Source organism: Acanthochromis polyacanthus, chromosome 4 (assembly GCF_021347895.1).
Source record: "Acanthochromis polyacanthus isolate Apoly-LR-REF ecotype Palm Island chromosome 4, KAUST_Apoly_ChrSc, whole genome shotgun sequence".
In the NCBI taxonomy this organism is placed as follows: domain Eukaryota; kingdom Metazoa; phylum Chordata; class Actinopteri; family Pomacentridae; genus Acanthochromis; species Acanthochromis polyacanthus.
In genome coordinates this window covers 41,559,114-41,582,020 of record NC_067116.1, presented here as the reverse complement: position 1 = coordinate 41,582,020, position 22,907 = coordinate 41,559,114, and the positions used below count along the sequence as shown (strand labels likewise).

Below are 22,907 nucleotides of genomic sequence, written 5' to 3'. Positions count from 1 at the left end.
TGTTCGTGTCTCAAACATCTCAGAATGGGCCAGCGTGAGATTCAGCATCATCACATGTCAGTGGGTAGTTTTGTGTTGTTTGGCCAATGAGTGGGTTGCAATGAGCGCCTTGCACTGAAAGAAAGAAAGAAAGAACAACTTAAACAGTGGAATTCTGGAACTTATAAAGGTGAAACTGCACATATCTGTAAAATAATTCTATATTCTCAGCTTATTTAAACTGAAAAAATGTCCAGTTTTTATGGCCATGGATTTTAATGCACATTAAAATATGCATATTCTAGAATAATGACAAATATTTAAAAATCTTTAAATACATTTTAAAAAATAGTATCATATTACGGTAAAACAATGCGAAAGAATACATTTCCTGACATAAATTTACCATTTATTCCATCCTTCATATGTGTAATCTTTCTTTCAAATAACAGTAAATATGTGCAAGATTACAATATTTTTTGCTGATTTAAATATGGTTAAAAATAAGCATAATTTTACTGTCAAAATTTGGAAAAGAACACATAGACATTCATAAAAATGCTGAATTTTTTAAAAAAATTTGGACATTATTTATAGTTTTGACCTGGTTTTAACTTTAATTTAATTGTTTTGCATTAAATTCTTAATACACATAATTGTACTTTTAAATAACAGTAATATTTTCTGTTGATTTAATTACAGTAAAAAAAATAGCAAAATCTTATTTTTTATATTCAAATGTAAAAGAACACAATGTAAAAATACAGGATATTATCAACAGTTATGACCTTTTTTGCATGTAAATACTACTTTTTTCTGGGACTTTATTAGTAACTATCTCTAATTAAACAATCTCAAAAATACTACTTTTTAAAAAACAGTTAGAAACTTAGATTTTTTTTACTGTCTATATGATGCACTCTCCACTGTTAAAAATGGCTGACAGCATGATAATAGCTTTTACTAATTTCAATTTTCTCATTAATAAAATGTGAAATCTTCAGATTTGAATGTTAAAATGCTTTCATTTTCTAATTTCCAAGTCAGTTACACAGAAATTATGGGTGTTTTTTTTTAGTTGTTCCAAAAATTATACCTAAAAACTTTCTTCATTTTTTACAGTGTTGAAAGTGAGGAAACTAAACCCTTTCATCACGTCCAGGTAAAAACAGCCCTATTACTGTTAATAGGAGTTCAGCATCAGGTTGTTCTCATACAACATAAACTTGCATCTGTCTACTCAGTTTTTAGATACTGGATGTTGGGTGGGTGGAGGGTGGAGGGTCCTCCTGCCTCCATCGTCACAGGCGACCCGGTGGCGTCATTCCTGGCCTGTCTTATAAAACTGTCAACGCCTTCCTCTCACCTGGACTGACACACACCAACCCAAACACAGGGGCTATTTCTGGACAGAGCAGGGAGCAGCCAGTGGAGCAACACTCGCTTCTTTTACGGGCGTTTTCCCTCCATCTGATCATTTCAACGAAAACAAGCGCGCATTTTTGTTTCTTTTATGAATCTGGCAAATTATTCCTACTTCTCTGGCATGTGCAACATGACCGCAGAGCACTCGCCCGCTGAGGCCAGTCCTGTTGTCATGTCTCCAAACGTCAGCCTGGACTCCCCGCTGCCTCCGCCGCCTCTGATGCTGCAGGCCCGGTCAAAGGACAACATCCTGATCAAGTCCGAGCCCCGGGGGAGCAGCCCCGGCACGGAGGATGGAGCCGTCCTTGGCCAGACGGAGGAGCACCTACCGACGGGGAGCCGCCGCAGGAAGAGGCCGGTCCAGAGGGGGAAGCCTCCCTACAGCTACATCGCCCTCATCGCCATGGCCATCGCCAACTCCCCGGAGAGGAAGCTCACGCTGGGAGGCATTTACAAGTTCATCATGGAGCGTTTCCCCTTCTACAGGGAGAACTCAAAGAAGTGGCAGAACTCCATCCGCCACAACCTGACCCTGAACGACTGCTTCGTGAAGATCCCCCGGGAGCCCGGCAGGCCCGGCAAAGGCAACTACTGGACGCTGGACCCCGCAGCTGAGGACATGTTTGACAACGGAAGCTTCCTGAGGAGGAGGAAAAGATTCAAGCGCACAGATGTGAGCACCTACCCGGGCTACATGCAGAGCTCCAGCGCCTTCACCCCGACCCCGATGGGCAGGCCGTCCTACCCCAACACCCTTTACGCAGGCATCGGCTCCGGGTACGGCTCCCAGCTGGCGGCCACATCCCCGCATCCCGCCATGCTGCACCACTACCAGACCACCGGGGTGGGCCAAGGACAGCCGCGCATGTTCAGCATCGACAACATCATCAGCCAGCAGACGGTGGTGCAGAGCGGCCCGGTTGGAGAGCTCAATTCTCAGGCGCTGGGGCTGGGCGGCGGTGACCTGGGCTCCATGACCTCCAGCTGCTCGGTCACCGGCACCGACCCGTCTGCCTGCTTCCAGCCGCAGACGGTCAACCCCCCTGCGAACATGCTGAGCAGAAACAGCGGGAACATCTCCACCAACCTGAGCGCCGGCTACCCCTACTCCTCCTCGGCTTCCCCTCCAAACCTGCCCACCATGAGCCAGTCCGGCTTCTCCCCCGGGAGCTCTCAGGTGTACTGCTCCGGGAACAGGCTCTCCCTGCCGGCCCTGCGCCCCAGCTCCTGCGCCGAGCACACGGAGCAGCTGCTGGGCCTCTCCAGCCCCATGAACTCCTACAACAACACCTACATGAGGCAGGCCAACTTTGCGTCAGGGTTAGAGCGGTATATGTGAGATATTATATTCCCAACATAATCCAAATTAACATTAAAAACCACGGCTACCAAGAGTCCCATATTAAAGGAATATGCCACCAATAAATGTGAACATCACTGGGATATTATAGCCTGATTATAGACATCATTATGTCACCTGAAACTTAATAAAAGATAGAATTTATTTTTACCAACCACACGAAACAACCTGACCGAGCCTCATTGTAAAACATTCCTATTTAAAAGCCATTTAGATTCATTCGACACATTCCATGACTGTATCTCAGAGAATTTTATGTATTATATGGTGCCACTGTGTTCATAATTCCTGTGTTTTAGAATTTAAGTTTACATGTTTCTTATATTATTCAACTTGGCTGTTTTTTGTGTGTGTAAATAGTCTGCTGATGTAAAAACTTTATTAAAAGAAGAATATTATTATTGCTGGCGACAAGTCACTTGAAATAAATGGATTTTTGCAGTAAAATAAATGTGGTCTTGGTTTGTGTGAGGTCATGAAGAACAAAATAACACTTAGCTTTATTGTAACTTAAGGTTTCATGTATGTGATGAGGGAAATACAATTCAAAATGAGCATCTGCCTTCATTTAAAATGGAATTTAAATTGGATATCACCTGAAAAATGAGCTGCTTTTATAACAAATCATGCTTCAAAATTCAGACAAGAGCAGCTTTAATGTTAACGTACTTCATTCAGTTGGGAAAACCAGATTAGAAATTTAATTAGAGCAAACTGTGTGATCAAATGGGTGCCCGATTATAGCTCAAATGTAATTTATGTCCTGCTATAGAAGGCAGGACATCAAAATTAGTGGCACTGATTTCATAGATTTCATTTAAAATATTTATTTCCTAAAACAAAATGGGCTTTTATTGAATAGACCTGACTGAGGGACACAAATTAGATGCAATTTTTGAATAAAAAAACAACAAAATTATCACACTCGAGCTTAAATGCATACAATACGCAGGAGATCCAGGTTAAAAGTGCAGATGCTGTAAATAAGTTCAAAACCCTGCAATACAGGTCTTTTTGTCAAAACTGAGAAAAAACCTGCACCTACAACACAATGGGCTCTTCTATGATTGTTTTTTATCTTGTTTATGGGCCCCATATGTGCAGAAACATTTAGTTTTTTAATTGGTAGGCTTTCTTTGGACAATGAATCCATTTATTTTCGATTATAAAATTCTTTATTCACAATGCGTTGGTTAATTTAATCGGCTTTGTTCCTCTTTTAAAGATAACTGTAACTAGAATGCTGCATTGTAAGCTTTTAAAAATAAGAAAATGTCAATTACTAGATGCCAAAATTAGTTAATAAATATACACTAAGTACATTAGGGAAGCCTGGAAAAGCATAAACAATGAAATCTGAGTGTAATTGAGTGACATTTTGTGAAAAAAATCTTCCATAATTGGAGGGGCATCTGTGGAGATAGAGACAGTTTTGTTATCGCTGTTGTTTAAGGTATTAATGAATAGTTTTAGCAGTAGTTTGGTGGAGCAGCAAGGGCAGCTTTCAGGTAAGTCAGTGACTGTGCAACCTACTGAAACGTTATTTAAAAAGATAAAAACTCACAAAACAAAGAAACCATACAAAACACAGAGAGTGAAGGAAATAGTCGCAAACATACCTACAAATATAAAGTTACTATTATATAATGAAAAGTTAAAATAGGTTCATCTATTTAGAGGACCATCTAGTGCGGTAAAGTAATGGTTGAAGCAGTGGGTGTCAGTGAAAACCTGATAGTTTGTTTGGTGTGAGGACAGTCCTGTTGCAGCATTTCATCAAAAACCAAACAGCAACTCCAACTGCCTCTATCAATCTACTTTGACATATCGCATGATACAGAAGTGAGTCAGCCTGGTCGAATTCAAAGATGAACTTCATTACTTCAGTCTGATTAAACAAGTGTTAGTTCAGTATCAACAGTTATTATATGAGTGCTGGAGGACCTGGAGGAATCAACACTTTCATTTCTTTCCACTAGATGGAAGCAAAAGCAAAATGATCAGCCAGTGACCTTATCCACACTTTTGTTACAGTTTAACCTCAAATAAGTTGTCTGAGTATGTTTTAATTATGTGAATTTGCTCAACAGTCAGCAGCAAAACCATTACTAACAATGCTCCAAATGTTCAATACGTTGTATCTAAAAGCAGCTGGTTTGCTGTAAGGATAACACACAGGACAGGAAACTTGATTTTTCTTACTTAATCTGATTTGCTGAAATAAGCTGATTGTGTAAGAGTTTACTATGACAGGATGCAATGCCGCGTGCGCGTTTTCTGTCATTTTTTTCTTACTTCTGCTCTCATTTTACTATTGAGAAGTTATTTTAAAAAATGTCTTATAAACAACGTGCTGCATTTAAATTGTTTCTGCAATTAAACATCACTTGAAGTGCAGACTAGGGCCTGTCATGCACCAACACAAAACGGTCAAAGTGCTGTAACTCTTCAGGTAACCTCGTGATCTTGGTTGCAAGCTGTAAAATGCAACTAGAATCACTTTTTTTATTGTTATTGTTACATTTTTTATTGCAAATGACCAGTAAAGACTTCCCACCATGCATTAAAGTATTCAGATCCTTCCAATAAAATCTTCTTCCTTAAATTGTGGCCAAGCGTTAGTTCTATGTTTGAACAGCCAGTTTGCTTTCAGTTCATCTGCAAAGTGCTTCAATACTCAAAAAGTTTTTGCATTTAGTTGCTGCTCCAAATCCTGCTCTATGAATGCTCTCCCTATGTATTTTTGTACGTGTAAAAATGTGTGCTTTTGAGTAATTTTGATGCTATTTTGACATTTTAAAAGACAATATTGCAATATAACTTCTGTACACCACAAAATATGTGCAAAAACTTTCTTAAAATTTCTTTAATACAAAGTGATTTTTAAAAATATATACTTATTTTATTTTTTACCTTATTCTTTGCATTTTATTTCTGTTTTCCCCATGTATAAAGCTGGCTTGAGAAATGCACAAAGATTCCAATGGCAATAAAAACTCTATTCTATTCAACAATATTTCAACATTTCTATCAAACAAGTCACTTCTACTTTATTTTGCTCTTTTCTCATCATCTCTGAGTGTCTCAACAGTCATATTTATCACGGTGTAATATCTTATTTACAGTTTTGTTATTTAAATAGGACACAGCATGAAGCAGGGGTGTAAAACATGCGGCCCGCAGGCAAAAACCGGCCCTCCAGAGGGTCCAAACCGGCCCATTGGACGACTTTGTAAAGTGATAAAAGTACAAAGAACATTGTCTGCAAATTGTAAATTTGTAAAACTAACAATGTAAAAATAATATTTAGACCAAGTTGTTTTGATTCATAAAGTAAAATACGAGAATGCTCATTGTTTTTTTTTGTGTTATTTTGTGTTTTTTTTGTAATATTTTGTCTTGTTTTGGTCGTTTTGTTTCTCATTTTTGTCTCATTTTTGTTTCTTTCTTGTCTTGCTTGTTTCTTCTCTTATTTTTCTCATTATGTGTTTTGCTTTATATGTTATTTTGGGTATTGTTTTGTCATTTTTTGTTTTTTTTTTATCTCATTTGTCATTTGTCCATTTTTTGCTGCTTTGTAACTTTTTTGTTTAATTATTTGTCGCTTTTTGTTTTCTTTCATATCATTAGTCTCATTTTTTGTCATTTTGTTTCTCATTTTTGTCCATTTTTGTCTCATTTGGTTTCTTTCTTGTTTTGCTTGTTTTTTGTCTTATTTTTGTCATTATGTTTGCTTTGTACACTATTCTGTGCATTGTTTTGTCATTTTTTTAAAATCTCATTTGTCCATTTTTTTTGCTGCTTTGTAACTTTTTTGTCTAATTATTTGTCTCTTTTTGTTTTGTTTCATATCATTTGTCTCATTTTTGTCATTTTGTTTCTCATTTTTGTCTCATTTGGTTTCTTTCTTGTTTTGCTTGTTTTTTGTCTTATTTTTGTCATTATGTTTGCTTTATACGCTATTCTATGCATTGTTTTGTCATTTTTTGTTTTTTTTTATCTCATTTGTCCATTTTGTTTTGCTGCTTTGTAACTTTTTTTCTAATTATTTGTCTCTTTTTGTTTTGCTTCATATCATTTGTCTCATTTTTTGTCATTTTGTTTCTTGCATCTCATTTTTGTAACATTTTGTCTTGATATTGTAAAGTAAAATACAATATCATTCAGTTCCAGATAGCTGTGACTAAGTATTTTGTGCCTTTGTAGGTAAACTGTGATCTGTATGTGTAAATGATAAACTGAAGCATAAGCCTACTGAAATTGAATTTATTTTTATTTTTCTAATAATCAATTTTTTGCTCTAAACCAAAGGGAAATATTTGGTGTTTATGTTATTATGCTGTGATTTTACTTTACCACTTGAGATGAAATTAGGTTGAACTAAAATGAGTTTGGCACCTCTGGTTTAAAGAATCACCTGCAAGCAGAAGAATTTCAGCTTTGCTAACAGCAGGGGGCGCTTCAGCACCACAAACTGCAGGAAGAAGAACCCAACGATGCGAGAAAATCATTGATAACATGAGCTAAAACCTGCTGAAGCTTTGGAAACTTGAAGAGCCTCATTTGTCTTATTATTCACCTCTATATGTGACTACATTTATATAATTTGAAAAACGTTAAATTGATTTTTTTTTTGCAGGATTAGCTGGCAATTAAACAGGTGTATGACAAATTTGTTGATCGTGTTTTATACAGATTTTTATTTTTTTCAAGTGGATCATGATATCTAAGTAGTTTAAATTGCTTATCAAATAAAACATTAGCAATAGATGTTAGGATTTAGGCTTCAAAACAACAAATCCTAATTGCTGACAGCCTTTAATATCCAAAAAAGCCAGAATTACGCAGTCACGTGTTGCTGAAGACAGTGTGAAAGGTTAATACATTCTTAAAAAGGCCTTTCATTTAGTCCATTGGTGTTAAATGTAGCAGCTAATCTATGAATTAAAATAACAAACATGTGGCTGTGGGTGCTGTTAGAGTCATCCGTCCTGCAGCTGTCAGTGCGTCTATTTCAGGTCTTTAATAAAGGCTTGTGACAGGCAGGTCAGAGAACAGTGCATCAGTCAGGCTTCTGTATATTTAAGGTGCTGCATGCTTGACTTGAACTTGATTCCTCAGTGAAGGGGGGGATGAAGAAAAGCACAAATCCAGAATCAAATAAGCAAAAGCAAACAAATGAGCCAGATTGTGTTAAATACATTTTTTTTTTTTAAAAAACAGCGGCCCTGTCACGCCAAATAAAATGTTAATGATCAGAAAATATGGCAATGTGTTTGCCGTTTGACCCGCAGCTCGGATTAATGAGGTGCTGATGTGAGCGCAGTGAGTCGGTGTTTCTGCCGCATAATGAGGTGAAGCCTGCGCACATTCCACACACACATTGCGCATTGTCATCTGCTGGCCTTTCGCTGGAGACGAACCCCAGCAGGTTGCAGCTGACTTCAGCCCCGTGTGCCATGCGAATTATGCAGAAAATGCAGATGGGAAATGTTGTGACTGCGAGACAAGGAAAACACAAAACCCGTGAGAAGTTATCAGGGAATTAGGCGACTGGCACAAAACCTTTGACAGGGAATGAGTCAACAGGCAGCTTGTCAGAACAGACCAACGCTGATTATTATTAGTATTCAAGATTTACGGCAATGAAAGGATAAAATCTATATTAAAAATCGAAACAAAAACGCATGATCAACAAAAATGGCTTATTTTAGTGAAATACACCTATTTAATTTTTATCGTGTATTATGTAAATATTATGCACTTTTAACTGAACTAATTGATTGCATTTGAAAATTAATTCTTATTATTGTAAATAATAATAATAATAATAATAATAATAATAATAATAATAGCGCCTGGAAATTTAACCTATGATCTCTGTTATTATCTTTTCTTCGAAGGTCATTCTGAAATTCCTGTGATTAATAAAATAATTAACTTTTTCATACCCACTGCATCAACAAATGGTGAGTTTTAATTCACTGTGAAATCTTAATATGTGCGCTGCTTGTGTTAGTAATCTGTTTGACAAAGATCCGTCCCTGTCATCGCTGTGCACCTTCTTCTTCTCTCACCTTATGCTACAAAAAAAAAAAGAAAGAAAGAAAAGCCATTTAAATGAATCACGCAGCTTCATGTTCTGAAACGAAACCTAATTTTACGAGAATGGATGATTTTCCGTCGTAACAGTCGTCAATGACGCAAGTTTTCTTTCTTTTTATGGCACATTTTGCTCATTTCTATTCGAATATTGCAATACTGTGTTGATAAATCTGATAATAAAAGAGATGTCAACCTATTTTCATCAAGTAAATCTAACCATGGAAGTCTTTAAGCAAGTTTATGTAAGTGGAAAGAGCTGATTTCCCTGTTTAGGCAACAAATATTTGTTATTTTTATAATTTTCTTAGCGATATTTAAGGTTCTAAATCAAGTTCACATATGACTTTTTTGCAGGGTAATTCCTTCCAGTTCCTGGTAACAGTGACTCAAAGACCACGTGACCAGCGTGGTCCTATAAATACCTTTTGAGAGCTAAGGAGGATAGTGTGACAGTCTGGCTGGATACCTACCCAATCCCGTGCGTAAAAGCTATTTTGGAAAGACATTTGGATATCCAGAAGCAGCCTTTTTACATGATCAGCTGCATAAAGTGGAAACCGACGCATCTGAAGAAAACGCAAGTTCATGCGGTGCAAGATTCTTGATCCCTGACTGTGTTTTTTTCCTTCTCACGCCTGCAAATCAGAAGTTTTCTCGATGAGCACCGCGCACGGCCCTGCTTGACCAGCCGCGGACGCCAAGGAGTCGCCAAATCCACAGGTCAAAGAATTATTTGTCTTTTCAATAGATTCTAGCCATGTGTGCATTCAGTAGTTGGAGATAAAGCTGCAGCGAAAGCCTGGTGTGGTTGTAAGGGAGAGAGGGAGGGTGTGTGTGCGCTCTCGCTCAGTAGCCTCACCGGACGAGAGAAGGAGGAAATCTGGGAGAGAGGGGGAAGAGAAGCGGCGTGTCCAAGGATGACTTTAGGGACGGATATGTCCGACAGCTCTGCATTGTCCGAAGATGTGGACATCGATGTGGTCGGTGGTGACATATCCGTCGGGAAGGATGGAAAGTACATTCACCACGAGTTCAACTTGGACAATGACTCGGACGATAATTACTCCCAGAACGCGGCCGAGAGGGTTTCCTCTCCGGGGCTCAGCAGCTCCGACTGTCCGTCAGACCAGCTGGGCTCCAGTGCAGAGGCTGGGACCGTGATCGGGGACAAACCCAGAAAAAGTGCACTTGTGAAACCCCCCTACTCTTACATCGCTCTTATCACCATGGCCATCCTGCAGAGCCCCAAGAAGCGTCTCACCCTCAGCGAGATCTGCGAGTTTATCAGCAATAGATTCCCCTACTACCGGGAGAAATTCCCTGCGTGGCAGAACTCTATCCGGCACAACCTTTCCCTAAATGACTGCTTTGTGAAGATCCCACGGGAGCCCGGCAACCCCGGGAAGGGCAACTACTGGACCCTCGACCCGGACTCCGCAGACATGTTCGACAACGGGAGCTTCTTGCGCAGGAGGAAGCGCTTCAAGAGGCACCAAAGCAATGAAATCCTCAGGGACTCCGGCGGCTTTCTGCCCGGGTTTGGATACGGCCCGTACGGATACAACTATGGACTTCAGCTGCAGAACTTCCACGCAGCCCACAACCCTTATCACCCACACCCCACAGGTGGCTCATTCCCGTTCCCTAACGCCCCCTGCACCTTGCCCCCATCAGCCTCCATATTCCCCGCGCCACATCACCTGCCCTCCCTATTGGGGGCTGATTTAAGAAAGCCCTTTTATCCTCAACTCAGCCCGTCCCTGCCGCCCCTCAAGACGGACTCCAGCACCCCGAGCCGGCCCTCCTTCTCCATTGACAATATCATCGGCGCGGCCAACTCCAGCGCCTCTTCCTACAGCGCGCAGCCGGGCAGCCAGGCGCAGATCCTGGCCATGCTGACCCCGGCACTGGCCTCCGCTTCCAGTCATTTGAACTTAACGCAGGACAGCATAATACAACCTGGGCCACAAAGTCAGACTTTTTCCAGCAAAACCTCGAATATGAACACTTGTCCTTTTTAAAAAAAAAAAAAACAACTAAAAAATGAGAGAAAAGACAGAGGGGAAAAAGATTTTTTTAAAAATCTGCGAGAATGTCAGGTGACATATTAAAAAAAGCCAGTTGTGGCGTCGTCTTATGTGAAGGTAGGGTGAACATTCTTGCTGATGTGAGGGTGTTTTGAGCTCTCCCAGTTTCCTAACAATGTAAGAGGAGAGATGCGTTTATTTATGGGTTGTAAATATGTGTATAATATTGAGACACAAAAAGCAAAAGTTTTTAAAAACAGCTCTGTCCTGCAGTCTGGCATGTGGCCTTCATTTGTCAGTAGTGCAAAGAGAAAAAGAAAAAAAAAGATTTCTGTTATTTTAAGTTAAAGTTGTCACCAATGGCTACGGGGATTATTTCCGATTTCTTTTCTTTTTTAAAATACAGCCGAGAATTTTATTATGATTTATATTGTTTTTATTTCGTGCGTCGTGAGAATGTGGCACTGTTGTTGTGGAAATAGGCTGACAAGAGACGGCAAACTCAGGTTTTACTTAGAAAGCACATGGAGATAAATAGGGGGAGTTTCTGACTTTAAAAAACCCCCCACCATTTTCCTACTTTCACTCCCCCATGAATCTCCTCTACATGGTGAACTTGTGACAAAAAAAATCATTTCATGTTGTCAGTGGACACGTAGGTTGTGTGATTTTTTGGTATTAAAGAGCGCAATACCTCTTCTCAACCTTTTAATTGTTCGTTCCTACCTATTCACGATTTAATCTGTGAAGCATACAGTATGTCATGTGTTGCCAATAGACAAACACCTAAATGTTCATAGGTCATTTTTTTGTTGTAATGACAAGAATAATAAATGTTTGTGAATTTAAAGGAAGAAAAACAAATTGGTATTTTTCTTTTATTGCATGGAGAGGTTGGATAAAATAGAGCAAATTCAATTAAATCAGGCTGTTTTGCAACTATTTCTATTGCTATTTTAATATTTAACCACTTTTATTTCTTTTGAAAGTGAATTGTTTTGCAGGATTTTGCAGGGTTTTATTAGAAACCGAGGGTTGCACATAAGGACAGGGCATGTTTATTTATTTATGCAGCCCAGATCTCATTAATAAGCTTTAATATTAACCATGCTTGCGTAAATAATTCTGGTGTTCATCTAACCAATTAAACTAAACCACTTTCTTAAGATTGCAGCAAATTAGGACTCATTTTAAAGGTGTGAGAAACGCACAAAAATTCGCTTTAAATGTTTCCAACACGCCTCGACGTATATAACATTCATGAATATCACGCAACAGTGGGCAAGTATTCCTCTTGTGTGGCTCCTGCTCGCTTGTAAAGGACCATTTTCTTGCGAGTTACAAAGGCCCTAAATGAATGGGGGACGTTAGCAGGCCTCGGCGGTCCTGTAATTGAAAGTGAACAAGGATATACCCACGGTCTTTTGGGGCTTTCGTTGCTAATTTGTAGCAGCATTTTTCATCGGGCTCCTAATCCACCATAATGCGGCTTTTTGGCCGTTTGTTGATGTTGTCAGTGCGGACCCCTGGCCCAGGGGAGTGAATGTGCGCGCAGCGAGCGGTCCCCACTGAGACCAGCCACACACATTTAGACCCTGAAAAGCAATCTTCTCAAAAGGCCCTCGGTTTTGCTCCGCTTTCATGTCATCTGTGTTGTCTCGGGATACATATAAAAGAAGCAGTGGGACTCGTCCGGCTACAGAAAACAGGCCTATTGGTCTTTTTTTCAGAGTTGTTGGAGCACATGTTTCCAGACAGAAGGGGGTGTAAAGCCTCCTTTATTTACCAGATCTGTGCGCAAATGGTTAAATTAGTTTGTGGGTGTTTTGACAGATGATTATTAAGGATGAAGGGTGGGAGGGCTGACTCCTCTGTTTCCCCCTCAGCACAGCTCGCTGAAAGTCTTTGAAACGAAAACCAACACATGACTACTTTCTTTATCCAGACTCAGCCTTTTATTCTTTTCTACTCCTCTCTCCCTCCTTGTTAGTGGGAACTGGACAACCGATGAGCGGCGCATGAGGATTTGGGAAATCATTTTGATTAGCGCCTCTCCCGCTCCATCCACGATGTTAATTGATATCCTGCATCTATAATTTGCAGAGTAAATGAGGTGGAAAAAACATTAGCAGACTGTTGAAGTTTTCTCTGCACACCCGCCCTGACAGGGAGTCATTACGCACCGCATCAAGACCATTAAAATCCACATCAAGCGTTTGCAGAAGGTGGTTAAAAACATTTAAATAACGACAGGAATGAAAAGTAAGCCAATAAAAAAAAAAATCACTACACACACATATGAGCTATGAGGCGCAGAGTGGATACGCAGTGGTGAGGTTCAGCCAGAGGCACAGGCTTTGAAAATGGACGATTTGAGCCTGAACTCATTTGTATGGATTTTCAGCTCAAACGCGCAAAAACACTGACCAGCGCTGCTCTGCAAGATTACAGGCTTGTGACCAGAATAGAACCTGGAACTTGCTCTTCCTCAAACCACCACAAACACTGAACACATTAGATAACTTAGAGAAGAAGAAGAAGAAGAAAAGCTCCCTTTAATTTCTCATCCAAACAGGATATCATACACTGACAGGTTAATACTTCATAAAGATGCTGGTTTGTTGCTTGGAGACCACCCACAGCTCCAGCACCCACAGCTCCAGCACCCACAGCGCATCTGTATTTAGGCACCGCAACGACATTTGTCATCTTTTTTTTTCCCTTTTCCTTTTTTGCGTGACGTTTTCTGCTCAAACGAAATAAGGACTGCGTGGTATGTGAAGTGACAGCCAAATGACTCAACAGTCGCCAGAAACGCATTTATAAATTTCAAGGCAATTCCCATCTCTTTCTTTAACCGCTTCCATATGCCCCGTTTGGGCGTATAAGCCTCTAATTTATTTATAGACTCTGAATGTCAACATGGATTTAGATTCATCTCTTCTTTTCACTCCAAATATTTTCTCCTTGTAGGATTCCTGGGGAAAGTCCTCGGGATGACATAAAGAGATTACAGTAAGATCATATTATTATTATTATTACTATTGTTAAATGTCCACGGGGGTTCTCAGTGCATGACACCAGAGGAATACATGAAATCGTTCATCGTCTTTTTTCTGCCTTGCCAATAACCGTGCGTCCTGATCGATGCCTTTCTCAATGCTGCGCCTTGAAGGACACTAGGACACAAAGTGTGCTGACAACACGAGCAAATCTTGTGTGTCGATTTTCTGCAAGATCTGTGTGTGTGTGTGTGTGTGTGTGTGTGTGTGTGTGTGTGTGTGTGTGTGTGTGTGTGTGTGTGTGTGTGTGTGGAGGGAATAGAGATTTGACTGTAGAGAAACCACTGTGTGTTCAAGGTCAGTTCAAATTAAGAGTTAAGAGAGTCAAATCAATATAATACAGACTCCTCCAAATAATATAATATAATATAATATAATAGATCCTAACCAATTGATTTTTAATTCAAAATACAAGCATATATACAGAAAAGCTGAGGGTTATGGCATATTGAAGTAGGTCACAAAAGGTCGTTTTGTTCAATTTTGTCATTTAAGAGTAATTCAGGGGAACTCTTCTCACTATTTACTTACATGCACGGTTGCAAGGATGAAAAAATATATTGAAATTGATCAACTGAATTAGATAACAGCACAGTGAGGGAATGCATAATGTTCTGGAGGTATCCTGTCAACAGTTCTGAGATTAAAATAGAGGAAATCAAAAGGGACTTATCCTTACCTTTTAATTATATGCATGGTTGCATTTAAAATACGTTTAAGTTACTGATTTTGACAACCTCTTTGAGTTAGAAATATTATTTTTGACAGACTGGGCTGACATATTCATGATCGTAATTGCATTAGTTTAGTGGGTGTAATTTAAACTCAGATTTCTGCATTATTTGATTTAAAACTAAATGGTTTCAAGTCCCCTCCTTTATCTTAACATGCAGCTCAGATGGTTAGTAATTAAAAATACTAATTCCTCTAACCTAACCTCCAATCATTCTATGAGATTTTGCCACAAGTCATAAAGATGGATGCACACTGCTGCTGAGCCTAAACAACATTTTTTAGAGTGTAAATTATTCTGCCAACAAACTAAAATAAGATGATATGAACCTAAAGGCTGAGCTACTGGATCTACAGGGAGATAACAAAGGGTCATTTCGTAAAATATTGTCAATCCAATTTTCTGTTGAACACTTAAAGTCACATTTTAGATTCAGAGATTAACAGAAAGAGCCTCAAACTTTGCTCCACAGGATAAAGGCGCTCAAATAAAAGAGGCCAAACCTCAGGTTCCTCCTTTATTGGCTGCAGTCCCAGATATCTGTCTGGATACACAATTATAGAAACTGCTTCTGTAGGGATGGAATAAACTCTGGAGTGTGATAGTAATAATAAAGACAAATTATTTTATTCATGGGGGGGGCGCACTCATCCCAACCTGCCCCACTCAGGCTTCTGCATTCACTGTGCACACCTTTTTTTTTCACTTTAGTTCACTACTACATCTTATCCTCTGCATGCACCCACCACGTATAGGTGTGTGTGTGTGTGTGTGTGTGTGTGTGTGTGTGTGTGTGTGTGTGTGTGTGTGTGTGTGTGTGTGTGTGTGTGTGTGTGTGTGTGTGTGTGTGTACGCGCACGGCCTCCCTCCTTGCCCCCCGCGCAGGAATGTTGGCTCGGTGCGCGGCTCTCCGGCCTGGAGGAGAGAAGAGGCGAGCCGCGGCCCTATATCTGCACCGGCGCTATAAATCACAGCCTCCCCTCGCTGCTCCCAGTCTCCCTCCAGCCTCCGTGTTTTTGCAACAGACAGAGGAATCCTTCGCTTAATTAATTTAGAATGTGTAAATAAAGCGAGGACAGTGAACTCCCCATCATCTCTGGAAACACAATATTAACTTTGGAAGATCTTCGCCCCCGCGCCGACTCTGACACACTAAACGAGCACCTGCTGCAGAAAATAAAGGCCGGGCCGCGCGCGCGCACACACACTCCCACGCGTGCACACACTAAGGAGTGGGCTATTAATGACTGCAGGGATCACCAGAATATGATAGCAGGCGATGCTGTTTAAGAAGCGTGTTTACTGTAAAGTCTGGTTGGTGTAGCTTTACCGCATTAAAGAAATACCGCACATAGCCAAACACCTTTTTCAGTTCTTCTTATTTTAATTTTCTCCTTTGGCTCCTTTAGCTAAAAGATGGCTTCGGAGGCTGCACGTGATACACCTGGCTTTACTGACTCCGCTGTTTTTGCATCAGACGTGCAGTTACACCTGCATCTAGTTTGCATGTAAATGAAAGGCATGCAAACATTCACAAGGTCATGGCTGCGCACACAGGCTGCACAGGGGGACTGCAGATGAGTCAGGTCATGTGATCTGACAGCAAATTACACAGGAGCACACAAATTAAACAATGAACACAATCTGCTGACGTGACACACAGGCGTTGATGTACCTTAATGAGATTCAGAAACAATTAATAGGCCTTAAAAGCACAGAAAGGTGTATTTTATATAATTATTGTTTTGTATAAAGACAAGGTTTTGATCTGAACACCTGCCAAAATTACATATCATGTTTCTCTAACAGATGGAGTCAGTTTGTGAGCATTATAGGAGTAGATATTTTTGAAGAAATTGATTAGATTCTGTGAATTATATTGCATTCACGCTGACATAAGGGTGTAAACAATTTTTGGGGGTCAGGGAAACAAAATGAACACAACAGTTGTGGCGACTTCTAATGAATAACTGCAGTGAGTGAAGGGAATTAGGTTTACCTCAGCAATCCAAACTATTTTTAATTTCTGTCTAAAATGTGTTTAGATAAAGGAGTGAAAACTAGAACTCAAGATGAGTGAAAATTAACCCATCCAGCCAACTATATTATCTCGCCTTGAGTTTAATTTTACATCAACTAATGCAGATTTTTTTAGTTTAAATGACACATTATCAGCATTACTATGTCAACAAAATCCATCAGAAATAATGCTAGAAGATTTATCTAAATTAGATAAATAGATTTTGATAAATCTTGCAATCATGCGTGTAATTAAGTGATGGCAAAGGTCCTTTAAATGCTTTGAATCTCCTCATTTTCAACTACTGAACATCCAAAACATTCGCTCGCTCTGCTATTATCGAATTTATTTTTTATCGAATTTATCTATTTTAATGGGGGCCCTACTGGGTTCCCATAACGCCCCCCGGTGGTCCTCGAGCCTCACGTTGGGCACACAGGCCTCTTTTATCAGTCTGCCTCCCGGTTTGGCTTCGGTGTGCAGCTCTTCGCTCAGAGAGGAGCAGCTGCTGCGGTGCCATGCGGGCTTTCACTCGCTTCTCTCTGACCTTTGATTTCAGCGCATTACTCTCACAGCAGCCTCTTATTAAACCCCATAATTATCGATTATGGATTTCTGTGCAGGTTTCTTAGATGCACCGTGCAGAGAAACTGTCTAATGCTCTCCTAATAACAGAAAGAATGCATCAACTAACATATTGATTGAATTAAATTGCTCATTGGGGCTCTGTGTTGACAAAAGTGTTTGAGCTGAACGTCCTCAGTAAACCTTTGGATTTGTCCTTTTATTTACATTGCATGAAATTCCAAACTCATTAAAAACAGAAAAAATATACATGCACGTATGCATTTCTTCTAATTGAGACGGTCCAATTAGTCTAATTAGTAACAGCTAATTAAAATCTAAGGACAAAAGTTGCACAGATATTATAACTTTCAATTTATGTTTTTTAATTTGCGTAATAGTTTTTAAGAGAGTGATGATCATACTTCAAACGTGCCTGTAAATCAGTAAAGTTAAACAAAAGTCAAAGAGAAGCGCCTAACCCTCTCCCCATCAGAAAGGTGAAACTGAAACTCTGCTTGAGCCTGACGTCTAATCTTTTCCAGCGTGAAAGTGTGTTTTCGAAAAGTAGGAGAAAACCTCGCGATAAAATGGAGGTTTTACTATCCAGAGTGAAATGCGATCACGCTGAGGTCGTGGGGCCAAACTTTTTAAGACTAATGTTTATTTAGAGAAGTGAGCGCTGTCTATGGGACTCCCCCGTTCTCCCAGAATGCTGCACTAATGTCTTTACCAGGCCTGGCTGGACCACCAGCAGGAGAGCAGCAGCTCAGCCTGCAGCCTCCCGTGGCCTTTTCAAACAGGACCACATTCACGACGAGATACTAGCCGAGTAAACGTCCCACTGGCCCAGCATCAGGCTTAATATTAGCGAGTAAATGTAGAGCAAAGTGAAGCTGCCTTTTTAAATAAGCATCTAAAATTGGACTACATGCACTCTAAAAAGTAATTCAAGGGACCTGTTTTGACCACGAGACTAAATGCATAGAAGCAAATTTAAAAAAAAAACAAAAAAACAACAACTTATTTGTAGATGGAGATAAAGATTTTAACATTATAATGAAGGGGGCTGGTTGGACATTTAAATGTTGGTAAGTGCATCAGTTTTCTTCTTTTTGCATCATTATTCTCCATTATCTGATTTAAAATATAATTTAAGCTGATATAATTAAATGACATAGGCTTTATTTTTCTTAGTAGAAAATACATAAATTCAAGTTAATAACGGCATTTGGATCAACCATTTAACTTTATTTTGAAGGGTTGGGTTGACATAATGTTGATAATTGCATCAACTTAATACTGTGCGTAATTTAAACTCACATTTCTGCATTAGCTGATTCAAAAAATTAATTCAAGTTGATGTAATTTCATGATATCGGCTTGATTTTTCTTAGTAGGTTCCTATAAAAAATAGAACTGATTTAAATATTAGCGCAGTAAATGAACATGGATGTCGTGGATGTACGCTTTCAACAGTTCTGTGTTGAAAATTAAGTAATTCAAGGACCCTACTCCCTAATTTAAATCATGATTGCACCATAAAACATTACATTTACTAATTTGGATCAACAATTTAACTTTATTTTGAAGGGTTGAGTTGCTATAATAGTGTTGATGATTGCATCAACTTATTATTGTGTGAAATTAAAACTCACATTTCTGCATTAGTTGATTCAAAATTAAATTCAAGTTGATGTAACTGCATGATATTGACTTGATTTTTCTTAGTAGGTTCCTATTAAAATACATAAATTAAAGATGATAATAGCACAGCAAATGAACAGGAATATCTTAGATGTACGCTTTTAACAGTTCTGTGTTAAAATTAAATAATTCAAGGGATCTATGCCTAAATTTAAATCATGATTGCACCATAAAAACAATAAATTTACTAATTTGGATCAACCATTTAACTTTATTTTGAAAGGTTGAGTTGACAGTAGTGTTGATAATTGCATCAACTTACAACTGTGTGTAATTTAAACTCACATTTCTGTATTAGTTGATTGAAAACTAAATTCAAGTTTAATAAACTGGCTTGATACCTTAATTTTATTTCATCTTAAATCCAGAATTTCAAGTCCCCTCCTCTATCTTAACATGCCCGAACTTTTGAGCAGGTTCATTAAAAATGCTTTGAATTGTAGAGGAAAAGACAACCCCCCTAAATCAGTTCAATTTGATGATTGAGCATAATTTCATTAGAAACTGTAATAACTTAAAAAGGCTGATGTGAACTGCTGCATTAATTTCTTTTGTTGAGTCACACCATAATTTTTTTTAATGGTAAAATAACATCACATCCAGAAACAAACAGTCCTTTTCATTGAGGTTTAAGTTATTTTTCTTAAAATCTAAATAACAATACAGACTTGATATATTTCTTAAATATCTTTAAAAAACAATTACAACTTTCTTTTTAAATTTGTGTAACAAATGGCACAAAAAAATTGCATCATCTCACTCACTATTCTGATGACTTGGGAGAAGAAAATAGTTTGATTATGAAGTGTAAAAAAATTTGCAGCGCATTTCCCCCCCAGTGCTTGGAGAGCAGCAGCAGCGTGTTTTCTTACAGTTTGTAAAATTGAATTAGATATGGTGGGGAATCTGACCTCTTGCCAGACCGGCATATTTTTCACCCCTCAGGTTTTAGTGTTCCTTGGGTATTTTTGTTTTCGCAGCTGGAGCTGCCATTAGACATCGTGTCCGTGCCGTCCATTTCTATCTTTACCATCTCTCCTCGCCTCCTCGCTGACTCTCCCCTCCTCACTCCCTCCCACCCCAGGGTCTCCCCTAACACCTAAACTTTCTCCTCCTCTGTGCAGCTCGACACTCAGCCACCAACGTTGATCTGAGAAGCAGACTGGACAAGACTGCAACACAGGGAGCCCTGCAGACCACGAGCATGCGCGCTGTGCACACTTTATACCCGCAGGAAAGCACGTGTATACACAGGAGCGTCTGTCAAGTGACAGCATTAATCGCATGGGCCACTTTGTTTCCTTATGAGGGCTGCACAAGGACTGTGTTCTTGCTAATTCCGAGCAAAAAGGACGAGTGAATCTGAGCCCACGCTTTCATCAAATTGCCTTTTTCTAATAACATATGGGTTTACAGCTCTGATTTGTGAGGTTCTAAATGAATATCCTGTGCAACTTTTTTCTTTAACATTTAAAGTAAAGTGAGGTTGCTTTCAAAAATAACGTCGTAAATAGTTTTTATTTATCGCGATCGTAATTCAAACCAACTGGTCTGTTTCCTTCGCCGGTTCTCCTAGGTACACTGGCACGCAGCTTTTCAAAGTTCTTGGCAGGTAGGCTGTTCCTAGCATCCTGAACTTTCCACCTGGTTCTCCTGTGGATTAAGGCTGCATCTCCTGACTCTTCATGTAATCTCAGATGGACTAGATGGCGATGGGATCAGGGCGCTGTGGAGGTCGTACCATCTGCTGCAGGACGCCTCGCTTTTCGAGATATTATCTTTTGTGAGACTGCACAAATACGGGACCAATCGGGCTTCATTTATGATGTAGATAAGACTCTAAAAATCTGATGTGCCCTAAACTATTGCATTCATGTGCTTTGAAAATGACACACCGGTAACCCAAGAGTCATTTTCAAAGCTGTAATAAAAACACAAGGCGTTGCAGTATACGAAGCTAAAAATAATAATTTATCTTGAGATTGTATAATAATTCTATTTTTCCCCACAAGTGAAGTGCTGGAGTATGAAGACACCCAGTTTTCAAAGATGGACGCCTTTTCTGTGCCAGTTATTGACTGAAAGTGCCGGTGCAATTGCACACAATATAGGCCCATATGATTCTTCAGTACATAAGAGCCCTGAGGAGCCACAACATCAGTTATAGAGCCAGCAGCCACATAGCCGGCGAGTAGCCACTTCACTGGAGAGGCAGAGTGTACAGAAAGTATCAACGGACTGAGAGATACGGAGTGAGATATTAAGAATATTCTGCGCTTAAATATTCTTGTTATTTTGCCTCTACCTGGTACAGTAAAGGGTTATATTTCAGCACATTTTTCTGCAAAGAAAAACAACGCAGAAGGTCCGAATTGAAGGGAGGTTGCACGTCTGTCTGAGCATTTAAAAGCTCAATAATGGCGCAGTAATATAGCATAGTTTTGCACACAACCACATTCCCCCCTCGTAACACGGGTAATATACTAAAGTGAGTGTATCAGGAGGTTTACATTTATGTTCTCTTTTCATATCAGCTCATGTTTGACTTGCTCAGCTTTTAGCGGTTAAGTGTAACCATTCATACGCACAGGTAGACAAAACATAATATAAGTCTTATGAAGGACAGACTGTATATATTCTCACTACAAAGCTGCTCTTCAAACACCACACACATGTTGACTGTAACACATATCCAGATCCGCATTTATCAAACCGGCTCATGAAAAGACACCAAAGCTTGCACACGGCATTTCATTACATTTCTCTTTTCACGTTATTAATCGGAGTCTGTTCGTAACAAAATATTACAACAAAGACAAAGGCGTTGCGTTTCATTCTAAGACTGTGTGTGTTCTCGAGGCTAGCCTGCCGAAATCCAATTAGCCCGGCTGTATCATAAATGGAGGGCATTTTTTACATTTGTGAGTGCGTCTGTGCATGGAAGGTGTGTGTCTATGTGTGATTGCAAGAGAGTTCACAGAAAACCTCGGTTCAAAGGCGAGCCAAATGAAAAGGCCAAAGATGATAAGGGCACTCTGAGGCCCCTTACAGAGGAGAAATGTCACACATAAAGAAGGGAAAGCAGAGCAGAGAAACAACAGCCTCCACAGTGAGAGGCTGATGCAGGGGTGAAGTAGCTTGAGATTGCACTCTAAGTAGAGGTAAAGGGGCATCTGATCACATGTGTGTGCATACATGTGTGTGTCTGTGGGTGCATTTGGATGGTGGGGAGGTTAATGTTGTTCATGACTAGTAGAGTCATTTCATAGGGCGAGAGGCGCGGCTGGATGATGGATTGGAAGCTGAAGGGGCGAGCAGATGGGTAAGTAGAGAAAGTGAGGTTAAGTGGCAGTTAGATGCTGCAGATCTAAGTAGATCAAGAGTGGGGGAGTGTGTGTGCGAGAGAGAGACAGAGAGGCAGCAAAAGTACAGTTAGACAGACCTGTAAGCAGCAGCTATATTGCAGAAAGTGCCACCAAGACATAATTGTACTTTGAATATTGTATTTGTGGCAAATTTTTTCGCTTTATATATCTGGCATTAAATCGGGACGGTGGTGTCATTTCCTCCAATGGTGTGTGCTCATTCTGAGAAACACACTCATTTCTCAGTGGGATCAAGTCACCGAAGAGTGGAAGCCCGCCATGCTCAAAATTTTCCTGCTCATTGGCCATATGCAGCCATAAAAATAATGGTTTATGTCTGGTTTATGTTTTGGTGTCACTTTGACAAACAGTCGGGAAACAGCAAAATGGGAGAGAATTTGGTTGGAATTATTCAGAGCTTTTAGCTTTGCTGTTCATGATTGGATCACTGGTATAAATGTCCGTTTAGTGTCTTTTAGTCTGATGATTTGATAAATGCAGCCTAATTTGCCAAAGAATTTCCATAAAACCAAGTCCGCTGAGAAAGGCTAAAAAATGAA

At 39.7% G+C, this 22,907-nt stretch overlaps 2 protein-coding genes across 2 annotated transcripts; both read left to right on the top strand.

The window, feature by feature from the left end:
- Positions 1 to 1,492: 1,492 nt before the first annotated feature.
- On the top strand, positions 1,493 to 2,743 carry foxe3 (forkhead box E3). Its single transcript, XM_022220499.1, has one exon. It carries the CDS (start codon positions 1,493 to 1,495, stop codon positions 2,741 to 2,743), a length of 1,251 nt encoding a protein of 416 aa, XP_022076191.1.
- Positions 2,744 to 9,314: 6,571 nt separating this feature from the next.
- foxd2 (forkhead box D2) lies at positions 9,315 to 11,596 on the top strand. Its single transcript, XM_022223222.2, has one exon. It carries the CDS (start codon positions 9,787 to 9,789, stop codon positions 10,888 to 10,890), a length of 1,104 nt encoding a protein of 367 aa, XP_022078914.2. The 5' UTR covers positions 9,315 to 9,786; the 3' UTR covers positions 10,891 to 11,596.
- The last annotated feature ends 11,311 nt before the right edge of the window (positions 11,597 to 22,907 follow it).